Genomic DNA, 27,045 nt, shown 5'->3' with positions numbered 1-27,045 from the left:
TCTTAGGAGTGTGTGCATGCCTGTGTGAATTTGTATGTCTGTATGTGTGTGCACACAGGTATGGGTTGCACATAGAGGGGTAGAAAAAATAATGTTCATGTAAAAAACTGATATAATATACTGTAAACATTGTCTTGCTGAAGACTGAAGCAACAATTTTCCGATTATAAACACTGCTACAAAGTTGGTTCCTATTAGCATAAATGCTAGTTAGCATAATTTGTCAAACCCAAGCACACGTATCATTGGTTTGGTGATGTTTTGTAATGATTTTTCAGACTGTCCTCTTCATATAATATATAATTAAGCAGTTTTTGACCAGTATATTTACACTTGGGCCAAGAATTTGGTACTTTGGGAGCTTTGTTAGTTGCGAGGAGAGGAGGTGAGTGTTTTGCTGATTCAGCCAGCTGTACACAAATATACACTGACACAAATCGTCTCTTTGCTTTTTTTGTTGTGGCCAGATGCAGTGTTACTGCTATTAATCTATAACATTTTGAAGAGCACTTTTTCATTGTTATGACTGTAACAATTGAATGACAGCAGTAGAACTGAACTTTCAGAATCAGGGCTAGGCAGGAATACGGCTGCGGTGAATGGCTGCCACATTCTTTCACACGGTGTTAATCATTTTTACGCAGGGCAGTGGTATAAAATTGCTAAAGAAGAATTGCTTCAGCCTGGTCAGTGCAGGGAGCAGTTTGTTTAATCAGAGTGCAAATAAGGTTTGATCACTGTCCAGTGTAATCTGGCCCACAAGCAGCATTTACAGCACTAAATCAAGCATTGGTGAAGCTGCAGGTGCTGCCTCACAGACAGCCCCCCCCCCTCTGGGGGCCCTGTGCTGGGGAATAAACAGCAAATAAATGGCAGTGCTGGGAGAGCAATGAGCTGATTAACTCACTGCAGGGCAGTTTCTCATTATCCCGTTAACCCAGATGGAGACCTACCCAGTGTTACACCCTGTCTCACTTACAGTAGGGCGCTGTCCTGCACCAGCCAGGCTGACATTGTCTGGGTTATACTTTCAGTGAGATAGAGTCTGTGTAGATGATGTGTAAAAAAGAGGGTGTGTGTGTGTGTGTGTGCACTGTGTGGTCCATCTCTGGGGAGACTGGTAATGTGTCAGTTCCATGGCTCATTTCTTTCAATTACAGCGGCTGGACTAGGAGAGCCCACCAGCAGTCCTCTGACAGCTCCATATGGGTCCCATCACTGCTTATCACAGGCCACTCGTGGAGAATTCATTTACCCTTCATTGAATATGATATATTACCACCAACAAAAGCAGTTATATATCACACAATTCACACATTGTTAATTAAGAGCAGGTTATCATGACAGTCGTTTTAGGTTTTTATTCAAACAGAGATGGGATTATTTATCTTAGCCACACAAGAGCCTTTCATAATTTACCACAATACATGACAAATGGAAATAATAGCGCTTTGAAATGATGGCTTTTCACTATAAAGTTTATTTTACAAAAGTGAAAACTTATGAAATAAAGAAGTTATATTCAAATCAAGAAAAGTCATTTTCTGACTAAGGCACTGCAAATAAAAATGTGAATTTCCTATTGTAAAAGTGTTGATTTAGCATGTCACCTGAATATAAAGCATCCACAGACATACTTTGAAATGAGCTGCACTGTTCTCCATTGTGCCTCCCCCCTGTGATTTCAAAGCAAATTAATTAACATGATACAGAAATAGGTAGAATGCAAATGTTGGGGCCCTCACTTTATGCCCGGGTTTCCTTTTGTCCCCCTTTATTGTACCAAATTATTTAATTGGGTCTCTCTGATTGTGCACAGACACAAGAAGGAACACAGGCCATTGTTAGCTCCCATACAAGCCACAATATGGTATCAAATTCAATTCCCATCAAAACGGCAGGCTGCTGTAGAGCCCACAGCGGCCCCGGAGATTAATGAAGATCTGCATCAAGGCAAAGCGCTGGTCTGAGATGGGAGATTTCTCCCAAATAAAAGACCCCTTCACCAAGAACAAAGGGGGCCCTGAAAAGCAATGGGATATACTGAGAGGATGAAATAAAACAAAAACAAGAGTTTGGGGTGGGGAGGGGGAGGGCTCTGAAAGAAACCGGTTTCTTTCCTTATCATTTGATTTACCTTATTCAGTCAACAAGTTGAAATCCTTAAGTCAAATATTAATATCATAATACAAATGTATTTGTTATGCACTTAAAGGATTATGTTTCATATAAAAAGGTAAATGATCACAATCATCTCTCCAAAATCACACCTCAGTTTTTAATGATATTATACTGGTATGAACAGATGCATTCACATCTTCACATAATCAAAAAAGGTCACGGTTCACCTTGACTGTGTTGTGTTCATAAACATGTGAGGGACAAATACTGAAGTGAAAGCAATGAGTGACAGCGTCTGGAATGAATCAATATAGTCTTTCTCTGTTTTGTTCTTTCAAATACCAGCCATCTAAGGAGAACCACACTTCAGCTGTATTCAGGGTGTGAATGAATTTCTTCTCCTCACTCGTCTCGTATGGACTGCAGCGACTGGATGACTTGTTGTCTGAATGCAACGCGTCGACAGGTGGGCTCTTTCAACTCAGCTCAGCACAACACTTTTGTTTTTACCTGACAGATTCCAGACTCCGTGTTGGACTCTCATCATCTTTTGAGTGATTTGATAATCACAGATAGGCGCCGGTCTTTGTAAAACAAATATTCAGTTTTGATTTCCTAACACATCACATTTTTTTTATCTGTAGTATATGCACTGAAAGGCAAACAATGCTTTTTAAAACTTGATTTCATAAATATATGATTGTTAATAACTGGTGCAGGGATACATTTGATGCTCCAAAAGAGACTAAAGGAACAGCCACAAAGGAAGGATTTTAGGTTTCTGGCCGGTGCTACCTAAACACAGCATGTCACTCTTTCACATTCAGCACATGGTGTGTCCCAGCCCGCCATATTTACTTCATTTCCCCCGATTCATAGATGCTGCTCACTGGACCGGAACATTCCAGCTGCCACCTCAACATCTCATTATTTTTTTGAAATATCAAGCTTGTATCTTCTTGATAAATAATTCGCAGTAGTATAATGTATCAGACTAAAACATATTTTCAGGGGGGCATGGAGGTTAAAATGCCAATCTCACCTTTTTAATTTTTTTTCGCCCTGAAGACAGAGATTTCCATATATAGAGTGACCACGGTTTGTGTTCAACACGAGCAATCGGGATGAAGCACACGGCGACACATATTGCTGTCAGAGATTGGAAATGAGGCCTGCTAACCTGTAGGCAGTCTCCCCACACCAATCAGCTTTACACATTGCCAATGCATTTGCTGCCTCTAAAAAGAATTGTGACTGTGAAGTTTTTATCGGAGTAGTTGACAAACATTACTCTTTAATGCAGTTTTGTAGAAATGCATTCTTATCCCTCTTGGAAGGCATTTATCTACTTGAAACCTGCAAAATGGTTGCCACAGGGAAGGATTTCTTTTAATAGACTACAATAGGCTCAGTATAAGGCACATTCTGATTTTTGTGATAGATAGGGGCCCCAGCCATATATTCATGGGAGATTGTTTATCTTCAAGCGAGAGAAGAGTAAGGCCATTTCACAATAGCATTTCAACTTTCATCTGAAATGCTTCTTTTTCACTCGTGTAAATTGTTCTGAAGAGTTTCATACAGGTGTTTTTCATTTTAAAAAAATCTGCAAAAGGAGATGTCACAAAACATGAATACTGTACCAGACGGACTGATAAAAATAAATTTAAAAAAATTATACATGTGTTTTTATTTCTATTACTTCTATTTCTCATTTAGATATAATGTAGATTATTGATGAGAATAAATACAGTAAATTGCACAGTAGCATTTACAATATTATGTGTAAAAGGACACATCAGGAACCTGAACAGTCTCGTTGGAAACTCTGTGGGAGGCAAACATCCCACGGCGTCTGCTATTCAGAAGGAACCACATTGTGCTGTGTTGCTGTCTCTCAGGCCTTCGTGAGGTTGAGGCTTTTTTTTTTCACATGAGGTCCTTATGATGCTTGGGCAGGGCTTTTTCCCTGGCTTGTGTCTGTAACAGGAGCCAGCAACCAGGTGACAACTCTTACCACCACTCTCAGGAAGCGGGGACAATAAATCAATAGACTGTCCCTCTCCAGTAGGGGCCAAATGTAAACAAATTGAAAAGGACAGAGAACAAAACCAGACATACTCAATAGGGGTACTGCTGCAAATGAAATGCCTTTGGGGATGTTTCCTTCCAGCTTTGACTATGATGTGTGCCACTCTCAGCAATATGACATGTGATGACAACCAAATTCAAATTTTGATTAAAAAAAACCACAACAACAGGTGCCAAGGATCTTACTCTCTCTTATTTAGCTTATTCTAGCCTCACTATGTGCTGTAAGATCAATGTATTCAGCGTTGCAGGTAGTCTAATTTGTTAGCGCACTTCTTCTCAGGGACAGATCAGCCACAGCAGCATCTTACACCGTGTAACATATAGCGCTCAAGGGCACAAGTACAGAACTCTGTGCATGTCATAGCTGCATGCCACAAGTTCAATTAATGAATCTTTAAAAGGTTTAGGTTTTTTTAATGAGAGAATCTGTTGTAGCTTTTTTATCAAACCTCTTCATATTTCACTGAGGTGGAATGGTGCACCACATTTGTGAGGCAGAACTAATGCTATATAAATCTCAAGTAATAAGCAGGCCCCGAGGACATCATCTAGATGAAGATTTTACACCAATTTAAACCTGCCTGCAATTTGATTCCTGCCTTAAGTGCATTTGTTTAACAGGTGCTGGAGATGCACGCATTTCCATCCAAAGTGTCGCTATGTCTCCTTTATTAATTTCTGGATTGCAAGTGGGCGGGGGAGTATGAAGAGAAAGGGGAGTTGACAAACACTAATCAAAGGTTCAGAGTGGGCTGATTCTACCATAGAACCAATGTACTTCTGCTTCATTTGCAAACTAATGATTTTAAACCCCCACAATCTGTTTGAGGTCAGCGCCTGTGTATTTTGGATATGCCTGGCTATTAGCATCTCTGAAAGCTTCAGATGTGTCAAGCCTGCTCCCCCTCCAGTGATAGTCACCTACTTTAATTTCCCTGCAGGCCTCAGAGGGGGATGAATTCAACTAAAAATCACAAGCTGTTTTGTTGGCAATCCTTTGTGGCCTATAATGAATCTAATGAATATAAAGAGAGGAGAAGGGAGGGAGGGGGGAAAGGGATAGAGGCGAATACATTTCAACCACGCTGTGTTGCGTTTACTTGACGATTTGTGACCCTCAACAATGGCACAATGGCGAGTGTTTTTGTACCCTTAATTTGCCTTTGTGTTTCAGCTTCATCTCTTTCACCACCAAGCACTGAAAGTCATCAGTTGAAGAATAACTGCTGACTCCACGGTCTGTCAGACAAAGTGGCGGTGGTGGGGGTGTTTAAGATGAATCCCCAACTATCAGCCAGCCGGAGGAGCAGAAAGGGAAAAGGGGCTCAAAGACAACAACAGGAAAGGCAAAGGTAGAATTAGCCGGGGTTCCCAAACAGGCCTGGAGCACTTTCTCTCTTGTCACACCACAAACAGAGCTTCAGCTTATTATTAAAAGCTGCTGAACATTTGTATTCACACTCAGAGAGGTGTTTGGCACATGAATTAAAGTGGCTCATCTGATAAGAGCAGAGGCTAGAGAAGGTAGAGGCCCAGTGGAGTTGTGGCGCTGCTGTTAAAGCCTGCGTCTTTCTGATTTCACAGGCCCCTCAGGTGGTAGGATTGTATCAACAGCCTCGTTATTCTCCACTTCAACCCACATTTAGGTCAGGACTTTAAAGTCAGACAGACTTTGACTAATGTTGTATTTCTTCAACAAGACACAGAAGAATAATCATAGCTAAATTAAGGCCATACTAAACATTTCAGTGCATGAACTTTTAAGTGCTACAGTGTGCGCTGGGTAGATGATAAAAAAGTTCTGTGTCACTGGTTCATGCCGGTATGCTCCCCAGTCCCTGTAATGATTTCTATTCATAAACATGCAGTGTGCTATCCTCCACCTGGCAGCTGCCTCTGTGCATATGAGATTACTATTATGCATCTTCCAATCCCAAGGATAAACATCTCTCCACTTTTGAAGTTTGCAAGCATGAGGCATATTTTAGTGCCATACGACTTAAGCATCCCTTCAGGTATCACTTGCAATCTTTCCTCATTCTATATACATTGTTCAACTTTAATGGGTATCTAATTTGTGTTATCAGCTTACAGGGCTGTAAGTAATAATTTGCATGGCTGCCCTAAGCAAATATGCTTCCATAAGCATTCCATAGTATAGACACTAGAATGGATTAACCTCCATATTCGCTATGCCCCGACAGTCAATGCTTTTTTAGAAATAAGTAGAACAGATAGTTCAGTTTGGTGGCAATCAAGCTGTAAAAACTGTTGGGATTTACTACTAATGCTACAGATGCTATGTCAGATAAATGCCTTGAACCAATAGCCACAGTAAAATTACATCTATGGATCAATATTTACAGCAATCACTAACACACCTTACTGGGACAAATACATTTTGTTATTATGGAACAAACATATTTTGATGGCCTGTACTTTGCCTCTTGTCCTCTTGTAAATCCAGTTGATATCTAACCTGGCTCACCCAAAGAGTGACTGAATGTATATGTGGTCTTTCTTTGCTATCTGTGGACCTGTCTCTGTAACTCCATATGCATTTAAAAGTTATTTTGTCCTGCAATATTCCTGCCTAAGCAATGCATGTCATCTAGACACAGTATCACTGTTCACTAATTTGGTGACGCTTTATTTTACAGGTCCGCTATTTCCTAATAAATTCTTGAAAGTTTCCTGCAAAGAGGCATGTAGTTTGGTATTAATTTCAGAAAAATAGAGACAAAGTTCTAAAACTGATTTTTTTTTTGTCAGTCCACTGAGTTGTGCTGAGTTTATTATTGACTTCCAGATGAATTTCCATGAAGCAAACTGCTCAGTGTAAACCCCGGTTAATATTTACAGTTTATTCATTAGTTATTTGAAAATGTATTCTTCATTTTTGCTGGATTGGATGGTTGTTTGTAGACAAACTACATTTTGCATGAATAGTTCATCTTCTGTCCTCTGAAGAAAGCTTCAAGTTTGTGCTAGCTTAGCATTACCAACTGATCACTGTCTAATTGTACCTGTAATTAGTACCAAATCACATGGTTCCTTCAAGGAAATGTTTTAGGAAATGATTTAGAAATAAACTGGAATTTACAGACCTGTAAAATAAAGCTTTACCGATAATTTCAGCAGATTCAATACAGACAGTCCTTAAGAGAGAAAGTTCACTCTTCTCGCTAGGCCCCTCACGTGTACAGGAGTAAAGCTCCTCAGTCCAGAGTCTCAAGTCAAATAACATTTGAAACGAATGAGCCTGCACATGTGTACTCTGTGTTCACAATGCCTCTAAAGGGTAAACAGGGATACATGGAGAAGAGCAGCTTGATATTCTACTGTCTTGCATCAGGCATGTGTGTTCCGCTTGTTAGCTTAGTAGACAGCTAATTGCCATGGTGGGTGGTTAGAGCGCTAGGAGCCTGATCCTAGGAATATGTCATATTTGTTAATCGGACATGCAGATGCAAATAACATGTGACAGACTGTGACCAACGCTACCGGAACATAAATACTGTTAACTTCAGAAATGTTCTTGGCTCAGAAATATTACTGCATAAAGGCTATAAAGACAACCCACTGTTTATCTATTTATTTATTTTGTTCAGCTATTTCTGTTTATGGGCCAAGATGACAAAAGAGGTGTGATAACAAAAAAAAAACATACTGAAACAGTAGCACGCCAGCTTATGCTTTGTTGAAGGCTCTGTGTAACACAGTCCCACGCTGGTCGAGAATTGTTGCCCTGATTACATGAGCTGGTGCTGAGAATTCATGTAAACCAAGTGAAATCTGAACTGCGTACGCCATGAACGGAAGGAACACTCGGATAGTACAACTTAATTCATATTCCTAGAAGGATTTGTAATTTGCAAAACATATTAGATATCTGACAGGAGGGCACAGCTGCTTTAAAACTATGCTATTCAAACTTGGATATACGGTTTGAAAGGTTCGTCCATAAAGATTGATTAAAGTTGTAAAGATTTTGCATCAAAACGGGTTCTGATTAAAGCCATCTGCCACGGAGATGCTGCTCTTTTGCATCAGCCTTGTAATCTCCCACACTTGGTGAAATTATTGTTAATGCAGAAATAATATCAATGCAAAGAATATTAATAACCATGGTGAGAGAAGCTTGGAGCAATGTCACTTAATCAATGAAAACAAATCATGTACACCTTGCAATGATTATCCAGAGGAGTGTGAATATTAATGTCTTGGTCTAAATCAATGTTGAGGTTGCATATATTGCCTCCTGTGTTTACTCATGGTTAAGACATTTCTTTCTTTTATATTTCTGCTGCATCCCTGAAAGTGATCAATGAAATACTAAATAGAGATATGATACCAGCTATTATAGTAATTCAGCAACAGTAACAAAACACTAGCAATTATATTATTGTAAACTATAAAGAGAGGATGCTCAAATTTCAATTAACTTTGGTTTGTATTTGCTGATATTAATTAAGAGGGCTTGTAAAAGAACACAAAAAAAGACAGGTTTATTGTCTCAGATTATTCTCATGAAAGCAGCATTAGTATGTAACACAACGCAACCTAATTAACTGGCATGGGAGGCAAGACATTACACTGGGAACCTTTTGATTTGTGGGAGGTAATAGCATTGGGCAAGAAACTGATTTTTTATTTCATTATTTGATAAGGCTTTTAATGAAAATATCAGCCCAGGAGCAAGTCAACATCACTACTTGAGTGTTAAAAAAAAAAAACTCGCTTCAAGGAGTATTGTTGCAGGCAACAAATTACCTCACAGTTCATTAAATAAAATGTGAAACACACCTACTGGGCTAATCGAGGTCAAATGTATAAGCGGAAGCATGAGTGTAAGGGGATGTGCAATCAGTGACAAAGCAGCGTCTGGACTCTCTCTGACAGGTTATTGAAGCGCCTGCTGCTAAGTGTTCGTGCAGTGAGACTCAGCTCGGTCTGGAGTTGGCGATGTCACGGCGTCATATCAGTATCACTGAGAGCAATCATAACATTCCTTTTCTCTGAGTCCCGGGCTAGTTTTAAAATCCCTTGCCAGCAGAATGCTTTAGGGGGTCAAACACGCTAAATCTCCAAACAATAATGGGCCAACTATCAGTTACATCTCTCACCTGTAATCACTGGTCGGCATTAAAAGCATCTTTTTTTCAGTTCTGCATACTTGACTGTGAATGCTTTTGAAACGAGTATAATGTAATCTGTGCCGCAGATATCTTCTGCTTTTGTGCATCTATCCGAGCAGTGAATGGTTGGGCCTATCAATTACTCTCTGGAGGTGATGTATATGCTCTCTAGAACAATGCAACAAACAGATGAAGGCTATAATATGCAGCCTATTACTCTCTCATTTTTCAGGGTTATTTTATGTTCTTTGGCAAAAATATTTCAGGTGCCGCCAACTTTTTTTTCCTAGAGGAAGAGGTGAAAGCTCATATTTAAATCTAACTTAACTACCATTTTCCAAAGTGTCCTGGCAGCAAACTCAAGATAACTGAACGGTTAAAATGTTAACAGGAAACTTTGGTTTTGTGGTTATATTTTTTTGCATGTCAACTTCATCAATGAAGTTGTGGTAGAAATCCATATTAAAGTAACTGATGAAAGTCATGAGGCGTAGGATTTCCATTATGAGGCATGTCATTTTGACATTATCCTTGAGATATAAAAGTTTTTATTCTTTAACTGTGATGTGTGCCAGAATATCCACCTGGCTGTCTATCTGTATTACCCTTTCATTTTCACACTGATGGTTTGAAGAATAAGGACACAGGGTTTAAATACATCTACCTACTGAACAGACATTCTTCACCAGATGTGCAACAGATAATGTCAGTCTAATCTTTGAAAGCATCAACTTTACTATGTATATATTGGGGGGGAAATAAAAGAATTATCTCCACAGATTATGATTTAAAATGAGCTTTGAGGTGAAGTTTAACTCTTTTTCCAAACTTTGTTTCAATTATTACAAAAGGAACAAAACAGTGTTTATGTTATCGAAATGAAATTAGAAAGGTGTGATTTGTTTTCTGAAAAAAATGTACAAGGTGATGGAAATTCAAAACAGATGTGTCCTAAGAGGAAGAAGCCATTTGAATAATTCTAGAGTGACATGAAATAGATCAGTTAGACTACTCTGTCCCACTTTATCAGGCATCTCCAGCATCGTCCATAGGGAGTTAACTTTTAGACTGTTTACTGGCTCAAAAGCCAGGCATGCATCTGAAGCCACATAAGCAAGATAATGTATCCCAGGCTACTAAAGCAGGCAAATCACTGTGCATTAAAACTGGACACACAATAGACAACAATGGCTTGCATAAACACTATTTAGAACTATTCACATGGCATTGAAGAGATGGGCGTCGACTCACTATTGCTGCAAAGCCGGCGCATTGTGCGGAGGTGAAAAGAAGTCTAATGAACAGGAAGCCTTATTTGAGGGAGCTGACAGTAACCATACAACAGCTGCATTGTGCACTTGCCACCAACCCTGTGGGTCTCTACATTAGGAGAAATGATGAGAAAGTAACCTGAAAAGACACAGTGGGCCCTTGGACCCACGTAAATGCAACCAGACAATAATGGAGGACACAAGCTGTCCCCACCTTTACCCAAAGCTGCACGTTTACATGCACAGAACATCAACCGCTCTCATGGCCGATGATAAAAGCCCCTTGGCCAAATGGAACTTTGAAGTACATGTGGGTTAGTTTACCACCAAAGACTGCAATTTGAGAGCAGCAGCAGTTAAAATATATGTCATACATTTTAAATTATATTAAAGTTTGCAGGGGAAAGTTAGAAACTCTTGAGTTTGGTGCATCAGGACCCCTCCCCTCCTCTACACTCACATTATGCCCACTGCCTCAAGCTTCATCAATTTTCCACAAAGGGATGACATCACCAATAAGCATAGCCTTTTATAGCTTTAAGCAATAAGCCTTATTTACTGATGAGATAAGCCCTCTGCTATTGTTTAGTCCTCCACTTTGCTTCTTTCTCTCGCAGTTGAAGAATCAAACGACACTTTTGGAAGGTGACAGAGCATGCCCGGGATTTAAGACTAAGGCATGCAGAGAGAGGTTTCCTATTTGGCGGCTTTTCAAAAGGCCACATTAGCCTGTTTGGTTCAAAGTAGCAGGGACAGGTACGATTCCAAAAAATCCAAGCTTCTTTAGGAACATTTCTTTTCTGTTGCTTTGAGTTTAGTTTTCTATGCACATGAGCATCGTTTTCATCTTAACAACCTTTAATATAACAAGATTATCTTTGTTTCTGTATGAATGTTGTGCATAAAAACTAAATTTAAATTATCCATTGAGTGTTGTCGCTCAATATAGTTACGCCCAACAGAGTCTGAAACAAACCAGAGCTTGTATAATTTAGGAAGCATAATCATCCATGACCTGTGTGACTATAATTATTGTTTGTAGCAGTATTAGTCACCCAGTCCATAAGGCTGGGTTGGGTTGGTCACTAAACTGCTGAGACACCATGATACCGTGTGACTTATTAAAGCTTATATGTGCACACGATGAGGAACAGCTTGATGGTGTTTGTTTATGATGATAGGCCAAAGAAAATAGTTGGATATCTACATATGGTACTTCTAATTTTTCTACTTTCACAAAGTCTACCACTGGAGAAACTAGGTCTAACTAGGTTGTTGCAGCCATCTCAAAAATATAGCACCAACATATTCCAAAGTGAGTGCCTATTTTTAACAAGATAAAAAGTCATTTCCCAACACACTATATCAAGTGTCACCACATGTATCCTAGAAATGTGCCATTTGTTGTTGTTTGTTTTTCTTCGTGCTACACAGAGTCATGTCAGGCCTTGGGAACTTGTCAGATATTCAGTTTGTAGTCACTTTAGAAAGGTTGAGCATGGAATCTCTGGGGAATCGCTCCAGTCTCCTCATCTCCCCCCCACCCCCATGTCACCAGCCAGGAACAAAGCCGCCATAGTCAATTCTCCTAATTTCACTGCAGCCTGTCGAACCCCTGTTCTCCTTTTCTCCTTCTCTTCAACAAGTACTTTATGCTGGGATCAGTCAGGTCTGAGTCGCCTACAAAAACCTGAGGCTCTCGCTTCATCGTCTTTCAGCGGCGGGTTTGACACTCCCCAACTCCCTGCCATTCAGACGCCCGCACCGTGCAATTTGTTTCCATTTGTCAAACAGCAGTATCGGTCACAAAAGAAAATGCTGGCATGACAGAAAGTTGGTGAAAAACATTGTCTCCTCAACCCAAAGTGGCCCTGAGACTACTTAGTTACTGGCCCATAATAAAACATCCTTAAACAATTTACACCACTTTCAGCTCTTATACATACTTCTTACATTATTCTTCTCTCAACTGACAACAAAACATCTGTGCGTGAACACAACATGTATCACACCCTCAAATCAGCACCAACATATCACTTCCCTCTTAAAGTGTAGATGCTACAGCTTGAATTCATCATTTCACTGCTTCCACATTGTGCTGACTCTTATTTTGTCTTTTATTTCTTTAGGATTAAACTTCATTGTGTGAACAGCCAGTTTTCTCACACATTTATTTATTAAAGCTATATCAGCACTATGCTGACAGCATTGCTATTTGCACACCTATTCAGATATGTCTTAAAATGGTGGTATTATTGAGTGACATAGGAAGGTATGTGGCTAATAATACTTATTGTGCAAACTTTGTTGTCACCATTCTTACGTTGGCTGTTATCGAGAGGAGAGCAGAGAGGATATATGCTGACTCTGATGTAGATAGTGTCATGAGTATTCCTATTGTGGCAGCTGCCGAGTGGTGCGGTCCCTGATAGGGTTACGGATGCTTTCAATGCTGTGTCAGGTGCATTAGCACCTCGGAGACCCATGATGCTCCAGCTGCTATGTGCCCGTGTCTCCCCGGGCCCTGGCCGCCAGCCTGACACCCGACACAAAGTAATCACAGATCACAGCGTTTAATCACTGAAACAAGCACTCCAGAGGACCCCACTGTCAATATCCCACTCTCTCATTATCTGTTTGGATTGCACATCCACACTGTCAGATAAACAGAGTGGAAAATTAAGATTAAAAATATGGTAATTTCATTTCAGGCAGCAGGCTCCTCTCACTGGCCCATTATGCTATTGATTACCTCTGAATTCAATTTCTCTTTTCAATGTAAACTTTAATCTATTTGCAAGCCAACAATTCAACACCCAAGGGGCTATTTGAGAGTAAGTAACCATTTAATATGACGCTGGCTGAAGATTCACTGGCTTTAATGAATTGTGTAAATCTCTCAGCTTTTAAAGGAACTGATGTCCCACAGTTCACGACCCAGATCTGGGCCTGGTTAAATACTGCCTTTATACCAAACTAAGTGTTTACTGACTCTGAATGTGTAATCAGAGGCTCTGCTCATCTCTATATGATGGCAAATTAAACTGCTCTTTTCTAATTGAGCTGATGATGAAAAAAATGACATTGTAATTACGATTTAATTGTCAAATTGCACTACCGGCGTGTTAAAATAATGGAGTAAATAGCTGCTCCCCTTCAACACCGTGAAACAAAATTTAAAAATCACTTGACTCAACACGTTAATTACTAGGTTGTTTTCTTTAACCACTTACCAATTTGCAGCATTGTGGTCAAGGGCATTCGTAACCACCGACCTGAGGCAAACACAACTTCAGACAACTGAATATAAGATGAGAAACAGCAGGAGGAAATGGTTAGTGAGTCAGTGTAACATGAGATGACAGTGTTTTAAAAGTAAAATGAAGACAGCACTGAAACATCAGAACTACTGTTTCATTATATGTACTCTGAATTTCAAGTACAATAAATTGTAAGTGATTCTTTGTATCATTTATGTTTCACTAAATAACTACAAAGTGCATATTCACTCACTGAAATAAACAAAACCCAGTCAGTGTATTAAAACCATACACAAAAATAAAGAAAACTAACTGTATAGATGGTCATTCTACGTTTCAGTGTAAGTAAAAGCACATTTATCAAGAGAGTAAAGAGAGAAAGTTGATATTACACTGGAGAAAATCTTTCAGAAGTAATCAGCTTTAAACTTCTGCCCCGCATTCCTTCGTGTTAGAATCATTGTCAGCAATTGACATGTAACATTTAAACTTTACTCTTCTTTCCTGACAAGAGCTGAAGTAGACATAAAACCACTGTGATCAAAGTGCAGGAAGACTTTTCAATAAAACAGTGCAATTACAAAGAATCAATAGTCTGATGAAGGCACAATAATTACAGAAATAGTGGTGTCTTCTAGCAGTTTATCCTTTTCTTGTTAAGCATTTTCCAAATAATAAAAAGTCCTTAGTCCTCCAAAACAGTGTTTCCTTTAAAAGAATAATTTAAGCCACCAATACTTTATTGCAGCAGGATAGACGTATCCAATATCTGTACTTTATTCTGCACCAGTGTGAGACTGAAGCTACTCGAGAGGCCGGAACATACATACATAAGCATAGCAGAGTGTAATCAATAAACAGCCTTACAGTTCTGTGCTGTCAATAAAGGCAAGCCAGGCTCAGACAGTTGCCTCTTTTCTATTCCAGACTATGCCAATCAAATGCAGCACATACCACACTACGTCTGCTGGGAGACTAAAGACACTTTAATGTAGAGTGAAGAAACTGAGTACATCTGGTAAGGGATGCGGTCAGTGATGGCAAGCATGAAGGCCACAGCAACCCTCCAAACTGTCAGAGACATCTCAGAGATGACACAGATGTCCTTGGCACAGCGCACACCTGTCACCTGCTTTTTTGTTCACATAAACTGGCAAACGTATCGGTGAAGCAGCAGTACAGAAGCACACAGGCCAATCTAGGCTATGATCTGTTAAGGTGTGATTTATGACAGATCCAGTCAGAGCCGGGTGAAGGGATTTGTCAACCGCTGGAGCATGCAAAAGTGGCTTATTTAGCCTTATAAACAGCAGTGAAAATGATAGGAGGTAAATATCAGAGATAATCACTGAAATTATCCGTTTTATTTGAGTTAATTTTCTCCAACAGTGGCTTCTAAGCTGAGCTGTGCGACAGTATTCAAAGATATCTGCTTATATGCTTGACTTCTTTATACAAAGAGGATCTGACAGACCAACAATTTCAATAACAAAGTTAATGAAAATGAAGCAAAACAGAAAATAAAACAGACTGGCCACAGCTATATGTAGTCTACTCTGAGATTCTCTTTCAACATGGACAAAAGAGCTAGAGGTTGATATCAGATTATTGAATGTATTTAAACCTTGACTGACAACTATAGAAACTTGACACACAACATGTGGACCATCTCAGTATTTAATAAGTGGTGCTAGACAGTTGTGGATGCTGCAGTAATCTGATCTAAAAAGAGGACTCTACAATAAAGAAAGGAAAACGTAAGGGCTTGAACAATGTCACTACCAATCCGCCAGTGTGCAGGGTAAGACGATACCAAATAATACCATGGTGTGCTGAGTCTTTGAAATCAGTATTTTACTCATTTCACTCCTCTGGCTGAGAAGATACAGTTCCGCTGATAAATTTGTGCCAGGGACAGAGAGAAAATGAAATGATGCCTACTTTTTCTTATTTCACAAAGACCTGTTTGAAGTTGCAATATGGTATCTGTAGTCCCAGACAGATGCACATAAAATGGAATTGAACAATGAATAGCTGGCTCTTATCTGTTGAGTGTCTGAAGGGGAAATACATCACAAATGAATTTCACAGGGAAAAAATATGGACATTCTCTATTACAGTAATCCCCATAGAGAGTTTATCCCAAATCACGATGAAGTTAAACCCAATATTTCAAAATAGATATAGAGCGAAGAAAGCTGCTTTTTTACAATCATCTCTAAAATGATCTAAAAATTATTTTATGCGGAAAAGGATGATACAGAGAGCTTCTTTAATAAAAGGAGAGGATGTAAATCTACAAAGGGTCAATTTCTCTCTTGAAATGAATGTTATGGTGTTGCGACGCTCCAAGTAGACACTTTAAATTAAAACGGTAATCAAGTGTCTTTGCATTGTCAGGTTTATGCACATCTTCTCTTGCTTAACTGTGTTATTTTGGAGGTGAGCAGTGAAGACTGGAGTTAAAGAGAGAGCCTGGGATTAGCATGCCACTGCTGGACTCTATTTAGTGACAGCCCCATGCTAGGACAATGGTGGGTGTGGTTACCTGTTTGGCTGTGTGCAGCGGTGAGGTAGCCTCGGCTTTGCCTGTCTATTGGACCATCTGGTAAAAAAAAAAAACCATTGTGGTTCTGGAGCCGTGCATATGGCTTGTCATACTCCTGGATCCTACCGGCATCCAGAACCTGCAATCACAAACACAATGCTGGGTGTGTGTGCTTTACTTTGGGGAAAACTGACATTTCAGCTGTTTCATTGCTGAGTGATGCATCCAAAAAGCACAAGATGAATGGGGAAACAGTAGTACTCTGCACCTCTGAACCATCCATTTTATGTGACTCATGCAAGAGCAAACACCAGTGCCAGTTTCTACTCGGCAGGGCCTCAGACAGTGAGTGCAACCTGTTAGCAATGTGAAAATCTACTGCGCTGACTCTGACAGACTGGAGATCAGTGATATATACATGTATTTATCCTGCTATTTCAGCAGCTCAGGGGTGGTCCTCAGGCAAATCCAACAATCACACCTTTAAGCCACTCTAGAAAATTACCATCATTTCTATGTCATCACATGTTATGTAAACCACACAAAGAATAGTGCCGATTCAAGCAGTTCGGAAAAGACTACAATTAAATCACAGACAAATTTCAACAAGGTCGATCCCCTTGCAGCAGTAATGAGCAGTTTGTTATTATTAAAGCCCTGTTTCAGCAAGTGTTTAGTATGAAAGAGAGACTTCTGCAGGTGCAGGAGATGAAGTTTATATCTTGGAAATCATTCTGTGACTTAGCGGGCATTAAAACTGAGTGCGGTAAAACACAACACTCTGCCGTGTTTTTGTGCAAGGGGTTGCGTTGGTCTGGGGGGTTGCAGGAGAAATGCTGTAAGCATGTATGATACAGCCACATTTTGACAAGTCAACACGAGTGGCTTCATTCATGTCCCTGACCAGTGAATTTCTATTGTGTTTTGGTTAGCCATGCTTCTAACGTAGCCTAAACTACCTTAGCACCAGTTCTACTACCAGTGTAGACATTGGTAGATAAAAACAGTTTAACACCCTATCGAATGAAAACACATGGCATGTTGTTAAGGTGCATTAACTGTGGCCCAAATATGAAAGTGATTAACAATGAATGCTCATGCTAACAAGGTAAACAAGAGTCTTCATCCTGTGGGCGTCCACATTCCAACCGCCCCTAGATGCAATTTTTTCACCGCAAGGGGTTGTGTCATTTTGCCGGAGCCCCCTGTGGGGCTGGTGCTGGCTGCGGTGAAGGCAGTGCCCCATAGAAATGAATGGAGAGCGCTATGCTTTTTCACACCTTTGAAACTCATTCTGAACAAGGCTAAATATAGCACAGATTACAAACTGGAGATGGCAATTCAAGTGGGTCACATTTTAGTCCTCCTGGAGTGTGTTACAATCTGGGGGCATTTAACACGGAAATAGGTGTGAAACAGTCCCTGCCATGTGATATTTGGCTTTTCTCAGCAACCCTCTCAGTGACCAAGCAGCCACCAAGTCCTGACTCTTAGCAAATGCTGCCACAATGGCTCTAATTGGCACCTCTGCAGGCAGTAGCAGGAAAGGGCCATGAGAGAAGCTCAATCAGAGGCAATGCTGTGAGGAAGAAATCAGCCCAGCTGTTCTAAAATGAGAGAAGTGGCTTTGTAAAGATTGAAAATGAAGAAAACAGGTGTTTGTAAGACTTGAATCTCAGGTGTGTTTGATGTATGGCTGTGTAAATGAATACAAAGAAAATGCTTCTGTAGGCTCTTCATGCAATAACATTATAAATTCTCTACGCAGTGGAAGTCACATAATATTGGGACTAAAAACATAGAATTTTGTCTGTTATCATCAAAACCTTTCCAAATAACTGATTATGAAAGGAGAGCAGTCTCATTTAAAGTACTGAGCAAAGTGCTGCACAATGGAAATATCCTATATCATTTCTACGTCACCAGTATTCTGTCACAGTCAATGATAGTGTTGAGGCTGAGAGCAATGGTGAGGGCCGTACAATTCTGAAACTTGTCCCAGATAGTCTGCTGGATGAGGCTGTCAGCTCTAAAGAAGAAGGGAACACAACACCTCAACACAAAAAACTCTCTCCCACCCCTGGGCAGGGATTTTACTCAGCACAGAACAATGGCTCATCAGCAGCAAGGTATGGGCAGCAATAGGCATAAAAAAACAAGCACATGACCTGTGCATAGGTTTACACACAAAAATATTCCTTTTATTTGACTTATAATTATTTCAGTTTTTATTTCACATTTCTAAGCATATCTGCTAGTTTTAAGGTGTTATAATAGCTACTTGATGCATGTATGCTCTGATCAATCTGAAGGTGAAACTGGCAATAAGCCCATTATGATTAGTCACTCATTAAGTGAAAGTAATTATTTTATTTGCTCTGTTTACCACCAAACAATGTGCAGTATAGTTGATACATTTTTGCATCTTTTTATGAGGGTTTAATTTGACGTGTTATAGGTTTTCACAGATGCTCAAACTGTGTCTTGTTTTAAGAATAATTTCAGTTTGAAACACTCTACAGAAATATACTGTAGTGGTGTTACAGTTCTATGATATCCAACTAAAGACACCCTCTTAAGTTGACTAGTTTATAGTAAACAAGCTACATGTGGAACAGACCATTCCAACTCAGATGTAAAATGTTTTTCCTATGGAATCAAGTGTCCCCTGACCTTGGGTTCACATTAGCTGTAGCCTCATCAATGATGAGGATGCAGTTTTTCCGGAGGATGGCCCCGGCCAGGCACACCAGCTGCCTCTGAACCATGCTGAAGTTTGAGCTTGATTCAGTCAGTACTGTCTCCAGCTTATTGGGCAGCTCCTCTACCACGGCCTTCATCTGCACCTGCAGAGAGGGAGAGCAGAGCCCCAACCCTTCATTACTCCTGCATAAAGGCTTCCTGTGGGGATGTCTTTAAAGAGCCATCCAAACACACCCATTAACCGCCTGGCACAATGCAGGGCCAGGTCCACTGATGACCTTGCCTAGTGCTCTCTTGTGGCCAGCCTCTAGCTTTAATCCAGGCCACCAAACCCATTCAGAGGCAAGACCAGGAGCTGTGGGGGCAGCCTTCATCCTGGTTGGCCTGACTGCCCAAACACATCTCCCCCAGAACTTTCAATGGTTCCCAGCTACAAGCCACACATTGAACTGGGCCCCATGGCCCTAATGGGATTTCCCCCCCATGACTTGTGGCGAGCAGGGCGGCTGAATGGCAGCATTGTACAGAGGCACAGAGGGAGCCCCCCCCGGGCCAGCGAGGGGGAATCATTCAGAGCCACGCTGGAGTACCTCTTGGAGTGCATTCCACAGGTCCTCATCTGTGTGCTGCCTGAAAGGGTCCAGATTCTCCCTCATGGTGCCTGTGAAGAGAACTGGGTCCTGTGGATAGATGGATATAGAAAGAGAAGGCCGTGGCCAGTTAAGATAATGACAAGCGGGAAGATGTATGAAAGGGTTAAGACAGGTTTTATAGAGCGCCGCTAGGCAATGTGTGAGGGGAAGATGTTCACAAAGGGCGTGCTACACTCAGGAGCTCTATTCAGTGCTCTGGCAAACTACTCTTCAATAGGTTGATCTTTTTACTTGGAAAACCAGAGTTTATGCAGTGGCACTTGGGGAGAATAGCTGCACAAGGTTGTCTGAATATATGACACAAAAAGTGTCACTGTTACAATACAAAGAATTTCATACAGTAGGTGCATTAGATATAATAATCTCAAAATGTCTGCCAAAATGCACAAGAACATGTCAGGAGGAGTTATCTCATCAGTTGACTACCCTCATGAAAGGCCAGCCTCAGATCTCAAACAGCTAGGATGTCTAAAATATATATTTATGGTGAACCACACACCTGTATCACGGGTCAACCACACAGCCATGTTTAAGTGAGTGAATAAAGCTCTTTATTACAGTGCTGAGAAAAGAACTGGCCGAGTCCACAGCGCTGCTCCAACACGCCATTTTGTTTGCGGTAAACCTGATAAACAAGAGGAAGCTGGCATCTCTTCAGGTCAAGTCAGATATTTATATAAAAATCCTACATTGTAGTGACTTAGTAAACACTTAGTAGGACTTTCTCAGGCTGTTATAAAAACAGTCTTTGCTCTCATGTACAGAGCTGCTTTAGAAAAGGTTTTCACATGGCATCATTTCTGCACATGTAGCAGAACTTTCCTTTCAAATGCAACACTGAACCTATGACACTTAAATTGTCACAATGACCATTTTAAAAAACAGCATCTGTCATAGAACTAGAGGTGACAAAGAGCAGCGAGTGACTGTCCATCACAAAAACCGATAGGCTTTCATTGTATTCTCGAAGCAACGTGATAACTCCAACTCACTCAAGATATGAAGCTGACCCCAAATCAAGATAAGAAATGTTCTGTGAGATTAGACCAGGAGTAAAAGTAAAATGCACAATGTGTCTAAAAGGCTGAGTGTCCTGCATTAAGGTTACAGAATTACTAGACTGAATCTGACTCGCTATCTCCACCTTCATCTCTGCTCTCTGACAGCTCAGTTCAAAGCCAGTGCTGTGGCAGCAGCACAGAGAAAAACTACAGTAGACTCTCATGTAAGCACACAAACGTGTACAGTGTACAACTACACACAGGTCAAACACAAAATCATATCTCAGCAAACCTTCACATAGGTCAGGAGACTAAGAACTAGCTGCTCAAATTCCATGCAGACTTTCAGGACTTCATCACTGCTACCTGTGCCTGAGAAAATGTTCCACCTCTTTACTTCCAATGAGCTTTTCCCTCTGTCACCAAAATACTGTCTTGTGATTAAGCCAGATGAAGTCCCAATTCAAACTAGTTTTATGACAGAATTTAATTGAGGATTCAATGTCAGGTTGGGAAAATTGCTTTCAAGCACAGCTTTCCATAGAGCGATTATGTGCTCCACCAATTCTAAGCACTCTGTTTGCAACAGCATTATTTTTTTATTCCTGAGAATTCAATAGAAACTGAAATAGAGCCTTTTTTTAATGTCACATGCTAATAAAAGCTTATCATAATCAAATCTGTGGGTGGCAAGTTGTGAAACTCCTCACTGGTAACGTATAGTATACATATCACATTCACAATTCCACCTGAGAAAAGTAAGGCAACTAGCAATTTATATCAAGACTCTTTCTGTATGAACAGGTGACTGAATATAACTTTATCTTAGCTGGAGAATAAAAAGGCTTTCAGATGAATTTGCGTAAGGCCATGAGGCTCCTCTCTCTCTATAAGTTTGTAAAACTAAAAGCACATTACTGGGGCTCCTCTGAATGCTGTTAAGATTAGATGTCATGAAAATGCCATCCAGTATGCATTACAGGTGGGCATGCAGTTAAAGTTCCAACTCGTAACCTGTCACTTTGTGTAAGTCTTTCCCTCTAGGAAAGACAAAAAAAGGGTAAACAAAAATCACATCAAAAATACATCACATCCATCTTAAACTAGTTTGGAGTAGGAAGTACAACTTTATCTGAAGTAGTAGCAATGCCAGAAACCTATCAAATCCACAGAAAAGCATTAATGAAACTGTTTTTGGGCATCTTGGCTTCACACTAGAAATGTTTAAAACTTGGACTAAGTGATGGTGTACAAGGGGACTCTGTGAGGATGGGGGAGTCTTCTCATAAGCAGCTTTCCCATGTTTGGGGGTAGAGGGCTAATCCTCTGTCAGGGATGGGGAACTGCTCTCTTCACAGTACAGGCCGTGGGAGTCTTCTCCCCTTCCTCCACTCTGCTGACACTCACCCGCAGGCTGGCATTTTCTTAATGCCGTATCAGTTTCAACAAGCGGAAATAAAGTTAAACTGTCTCAAGGCATCCGTTTGTCTCACTTACAGAAATCCCGAGTGCCGACTGTAATTCTCCTCACTTGTTTTAGCTTTTTAAAAGCTAAGCGTATATAAAAAGGCCCAGAGCGTGAAGTTTTCTGCTGCCAGTGTTCATCTGACATTTCTCAATCAAAACCTTTTTGCAGCAGTCAAAGCTAAAGTGTTTTAGCAAAGGACAAGTGCAACAGATACACTGCTGTACTTAACTGTCTAACATCTTTCTATTTTTAATTCATTTCATTTCATTTTATCCTTTGGTTCCTGTATTTCATTTTTGTTGGACCTTTTGCATGTTTGTGATTCAAGAGAGCTATTTTAAGTGAGTTATATTTTATAAGCATGCTTATTTCATAGTGCAACCTAAAGACACTGTACATGCCAGTGTTGCTGGGTTAAAAATGTATAGTTACTCATAACTGTATAACCTTAATGATAACAGGTGATTACAAGTCATCAAATGCTCTAAAAGCTTTACAGGTTTATTCATCCATCTATTTTATATTGGTGCATTTTAAAATTTGTATGTACATCCAATCAGGATAAGCCATTACATCTTATTGAGACTTAATGTACCTAATAAAAGGGCAGCATCAAAGCTAGTCCTCACTCATTGCTATTACTACACTCTATTACTATAGAGAAAATACCTGCAGATCTGTAAGACTTTTGCTAATCATGCCATGCACAGGTCTCTGTTAACACTGTGCATAGACATGAATAAGGCCAACACGTGACATGATGGCCAGTCCACAGCAAACTGCTCATTTTATTTGCAGAACTCCTGCCAAAATGTGATCATAGACATTAAGTAAGACCCACACTCAATCTGCCAGAACAAGCCAGTGAAAAGGAATGGTGTCAACAATGGCACACAAGAGGCAAATCATCACTTGTTCCACTGAACTGGGCTGCTGATGCCACAGTCTGCTGCCTGCCAACATATAGGCCTGTTATATGCCACTACACAGCCAAAGGGCAACCTTTTGTTTAGACAGAAGATTGCCAACACCACTTGTACAACAAACAAGTGCTGTGGGTGCCTCAAAACACACCAACACACAGAGGAGGTTGCAACAATGATTTTTATCTCCTTCTCTGCCCAGTTAGGTGGAGGGTAGAAAGGCTCAGGGCCAATAATCAAGGATGTGAGGCATATGATCAGTTAATATCATTAGATATACAGGATTGGGTTTGTCTGAATGGATTATCTGACAATAACTGACGATACACTGAGAGCAGACTTTCCAGTGGGCTGATATGATTCCTCTAAAAGGGCCACATGAAACACAGGCGAGTTATCACATGAGTCACAGAGAAACGCACCACTGGATACCTCTATTGGGTCTTTATAGGAAACACTTCAGAAGAGGAAACAATCTCTTCCTGAAATCCCTTGAGACCTAATGACAATATGATGTCAGTGACACACACTGTGACAGTAGAATGGCAAATCTCTGTTCTGCAGAAGCTGCAGTAAGAGTGCACAGATAGGACTGAACCTCTAACATAATCAGAATCAGTCAGAGAAGAGTCCGAGGAAGCATTGTTGCAGCCGCTGACTCACAGATGGAGCTACTGAACAGGAGCTATACACACAATGGGCCGTCCCTTCCCAGCAGAAGTCACCTAGAGCCATGCTAGTCAGCAAGTCATTTTATTGTCTAATCTCTTATTTGTATTCAGTACATGAACAGTCATGTCTGTTTTTCTGAATGTAAAGCACTTTGTATCTCTATGTTAAAAAGTGCAAAATTTAGTGCTCAAGGCTGGAGAAGGTAATATGGTATTAATACCATAAATTCCAACTTGTCTTGCTTGGTTCCTCTTATGGCCCAGTTCGATCATGTTCAGCATGAAAAACCCAGCCCTCTCATTCATTTGAATGAGGCCGATCTGTGAGTGCAGTGGCAGCACCGGTACAGGGTTATCTGGCACAAAAAGCTGAGCCAGGCTCAACTTCTGCTGTATAAGAAGTTATGTCATTTGGCAGGACACTCTGTTAGCCAATCCAGTTCATGAAAGCCCATATTACCAGTGGATTACTTTCTAATATGAATGTCATATGTCTACTGTTTATATGGCAATCATAGCAATGAAAGATTTTTAAAAAAAGTTGCCACCATGATAATATTCCAGAATTCCTTGTTTTAAAAAATGCTGGATTATGTCACTGTTGACAAAATACATTGATCAAAAGTTACTTCAGCCTTTTTGTGGGACAAGCACCTGTGGATTTTAGAACCTTATTATTAACCACATACACACAAATGTACAATACTCAAAGATAAGTGACTGAGCCTACTGAGAATACAGAACTTAACTACTCAAATTAAATGCTGAAGCCTGTGTAAAGCACTGAAAAGAGAAAAAGGGAGTAAACTGACTGCGAGCACAAGCCAAAGGCTTTCTCCATCCACCTGTTCTTGGAGGTAAGTAACATGCCCTTACTAAGGTATTTCACTCTAATGGATGGAAAGTCATGCTGTGGAGCTGTGGCAAGTTGTGTTTTATATCTAAAGTATATGACTATAGTGAAGGATAGGGTGAATGCAGCTTGTAGCAGGTGGTAGGAGCACCTTTCCTTGTGAACGGGTGTCAGGTGAATTGTCAGGGTGCACACAGCCTCTCAACCCCATGACATGTAGCAGAGATCCCTCCCATGGGCTGTCAGAGGCAGGGCCTCTACACTTATCAGCCCATCCATTGTGAAATCAGCCACCCTGGCCAACCATAGCCATGCAAAATACACCTCCTGCATTAAACACTGTTTCAATCATCCTCAACCATCTCCCTCTGGCTTACTCTCTCTCTCCCCTTGTCCCTCACCCTTGGCCTCTTCTCTCTCTTATAGTGAATAAACAGTTGTCACCGTCAGGTAGCTCAAAATGCAAATTGGGAACAAATGGATCCACTTGAACAGTCTTAATTACATGATATGTATTCCATGAATCACAAATGGTATAGTCCTCAAGATTCAGCAGCACAATATGGTGTCCCCTTAATAATTGATTTGAAAATAATGTCACATAAAAAAGAATCACACCACACCTCCACACGAGCTGCATATCAACCCAGGTCATGGACTGCGCACACCAGTACGCATGCGCAGGTGGGAATAAAGACAAGAACCTTTTCTCTGAATGTGGAGACAGCGGTGAGGTTCTTTAGGACCAAAGGTTCACTGGCACTGCAGGACACGCTGACTGTGGTGACCTGAGGAGGCCGAGGTGCTTCACTCTCCAGCTCTGCATATTCAGTCGCTGTCTCCACTGATGTCATCAACAAAATGCTGCTCTTTTGATCACTTTAAAAATAAATGAAAAAGGAAGTACTTAAGCTTCAGTAAAGTTATGAAGTTAAGGACAGTAAACATGACAACATGTACTACTATAATATCTTGAAAAGAATCATTTTAAAACTAGTGGAATTGTGCTTTAAAGGATTGTTCCATGGATTTAGTATTGCATAAAGTTGGGGGGACCACACTGTTACAAGTAAAAGTACTTGATTCAAAATGCTAATTAAGTAAAAGTACAAAATACTTAAAGTACCAAAAAAAAAAAGTAGTCATTATGTAGAACGGCACATTTTACATGAGTGTATATCATATTATTTGATTATAATTATTGATGCATTATTGTTTTCATCACTTTAATGTTGCATCTGATAAAGGTGCAGCTAATTAAATTACTTTATATACTTATGAGTTACTGCTGGAAAGCTTGTGGATTTCCAACTAGGGATCAATTCACTCTTATGATTATACTGAATGTTGTGTAGTTAATTTGATTCTGAAAGTATAGTAACTAAAGTTAGTTACTATAAACAAAGTTAGAGTAAAAAGTAGAATTTCTGTCTCTAAAATGTAATAAAGTCAAAGTATGAGGCAGCTGAAAATGAAACTACTTAAGTAGAGATATGTCAAATGTGTAATATACTTAAGGTACAGTACTTAGTTACTATCCACCTCTGACATCAGAACTATTTTCTCAGACTGAACAGTGCTCTGGATGCCAGCTGAACTGAACTTGGGTAAAACAGGTGAAAAGCCCCTGTAACCATCCATCATCAGACAGTGGAGTTACTGTACAGGTCTTTTCTATCTTGTTTCCCATTATTTTTTGTAAGATTTGCAGCATCTTACAACACTCTTTGATATTTACTGAAACTGACTGAACATTTCAGAGAAGAAATCATAAAGGACTTTACTGACATCCAACCAAAATATGAGCTTCAGTCAAGTATTCAAATGTAAATGTTCTCACCATGTTTTCAATCTCTGCACTCTGTCTGACACCCCAGTGGAACATGCCTGTGAGTGTAACAACATAGGACAGAGCCAGACCCACTGCACCTGGCTCCAGCCCTGGACTATCAGAAACAGTGTAAACATATACTCACCTATTCATCAGTTTATAATCCTGGGCTCACTAATAATGTCTTACATCTCAGTAATATATTAGGTTTTATCCAAAACCCATGCTGTACTATCCCTGAAGTAAAGACAGCCAAAGGCAGTAATGGATGACAAGAACAGAACAAATTCCATTAAGAGGCACAGCGAACCAGCGAGAAGTGGCCAGGAATAAGAACCAGGCCTCTATTAAAAACACATAGTCATACACAACATAACAGATGTAATGCAACAGTCATTATGGTCTAAATGAGGCTGGAATTAAAAACATGGCCTGGAGTATATATGATAAAAGTTAACAACCTGAATTTATGGGCTGTTTAACTTATTTATAATTTCCTTTCACCTGAGT

At 40.2% G+C, this 27,045-nt stretch overlaps 1 protein-coding gene across 1 annotated transcript in view; it reads right to left on the bottom strand.

The window, feature by feature from the left end:
• Window positions 1-16,365: 16,365 nt before the first annotated feature.
• Window positions 16,366-27,045, bottom strand: part of LOC109958077 (multidrug resistance-associated protein 4-like) — a 26,122-nt gene continuing 15,442 nt past the window's right edge. Inside the window, 5 exon segments of the mRNA XM_020596419.1 lie at window positions 16,366-16,504; window positions 16,506-16,571; window positions 18,356-18,461; window positions 19,106-19,278; window positions 19,726-19,815. Coding sequence (XP_020452075.1) covers window positions 16,391-16,504; window positions 16,506-16,571; window positions 18,356-18,461; window positions 19,106-19,278; window positions 19,726-19,815 — 549 coding nt within the window. The 3' untranslated portion in view covers window positions 16,366-16,390.

This window comes from Monopterus albus, unplaced genomic scaffold, assembly GCF_001952655.1.
Source record: "Monopterus albus unplaced genomic scaffold, M_albus_1.0 scaffold30.1, whole genome shotgun sequence".
In the NCBI taxonomy this organism is placed as follows: Eukaryota; Metazoa; Chordata; class Actinopteri; order Synbranchiformes; family Synbranchidae; genus Monopterus; species Monopterus albus.
This window is presented reverse-complemented; position numbering and strand designations above follow the sequence as displayed.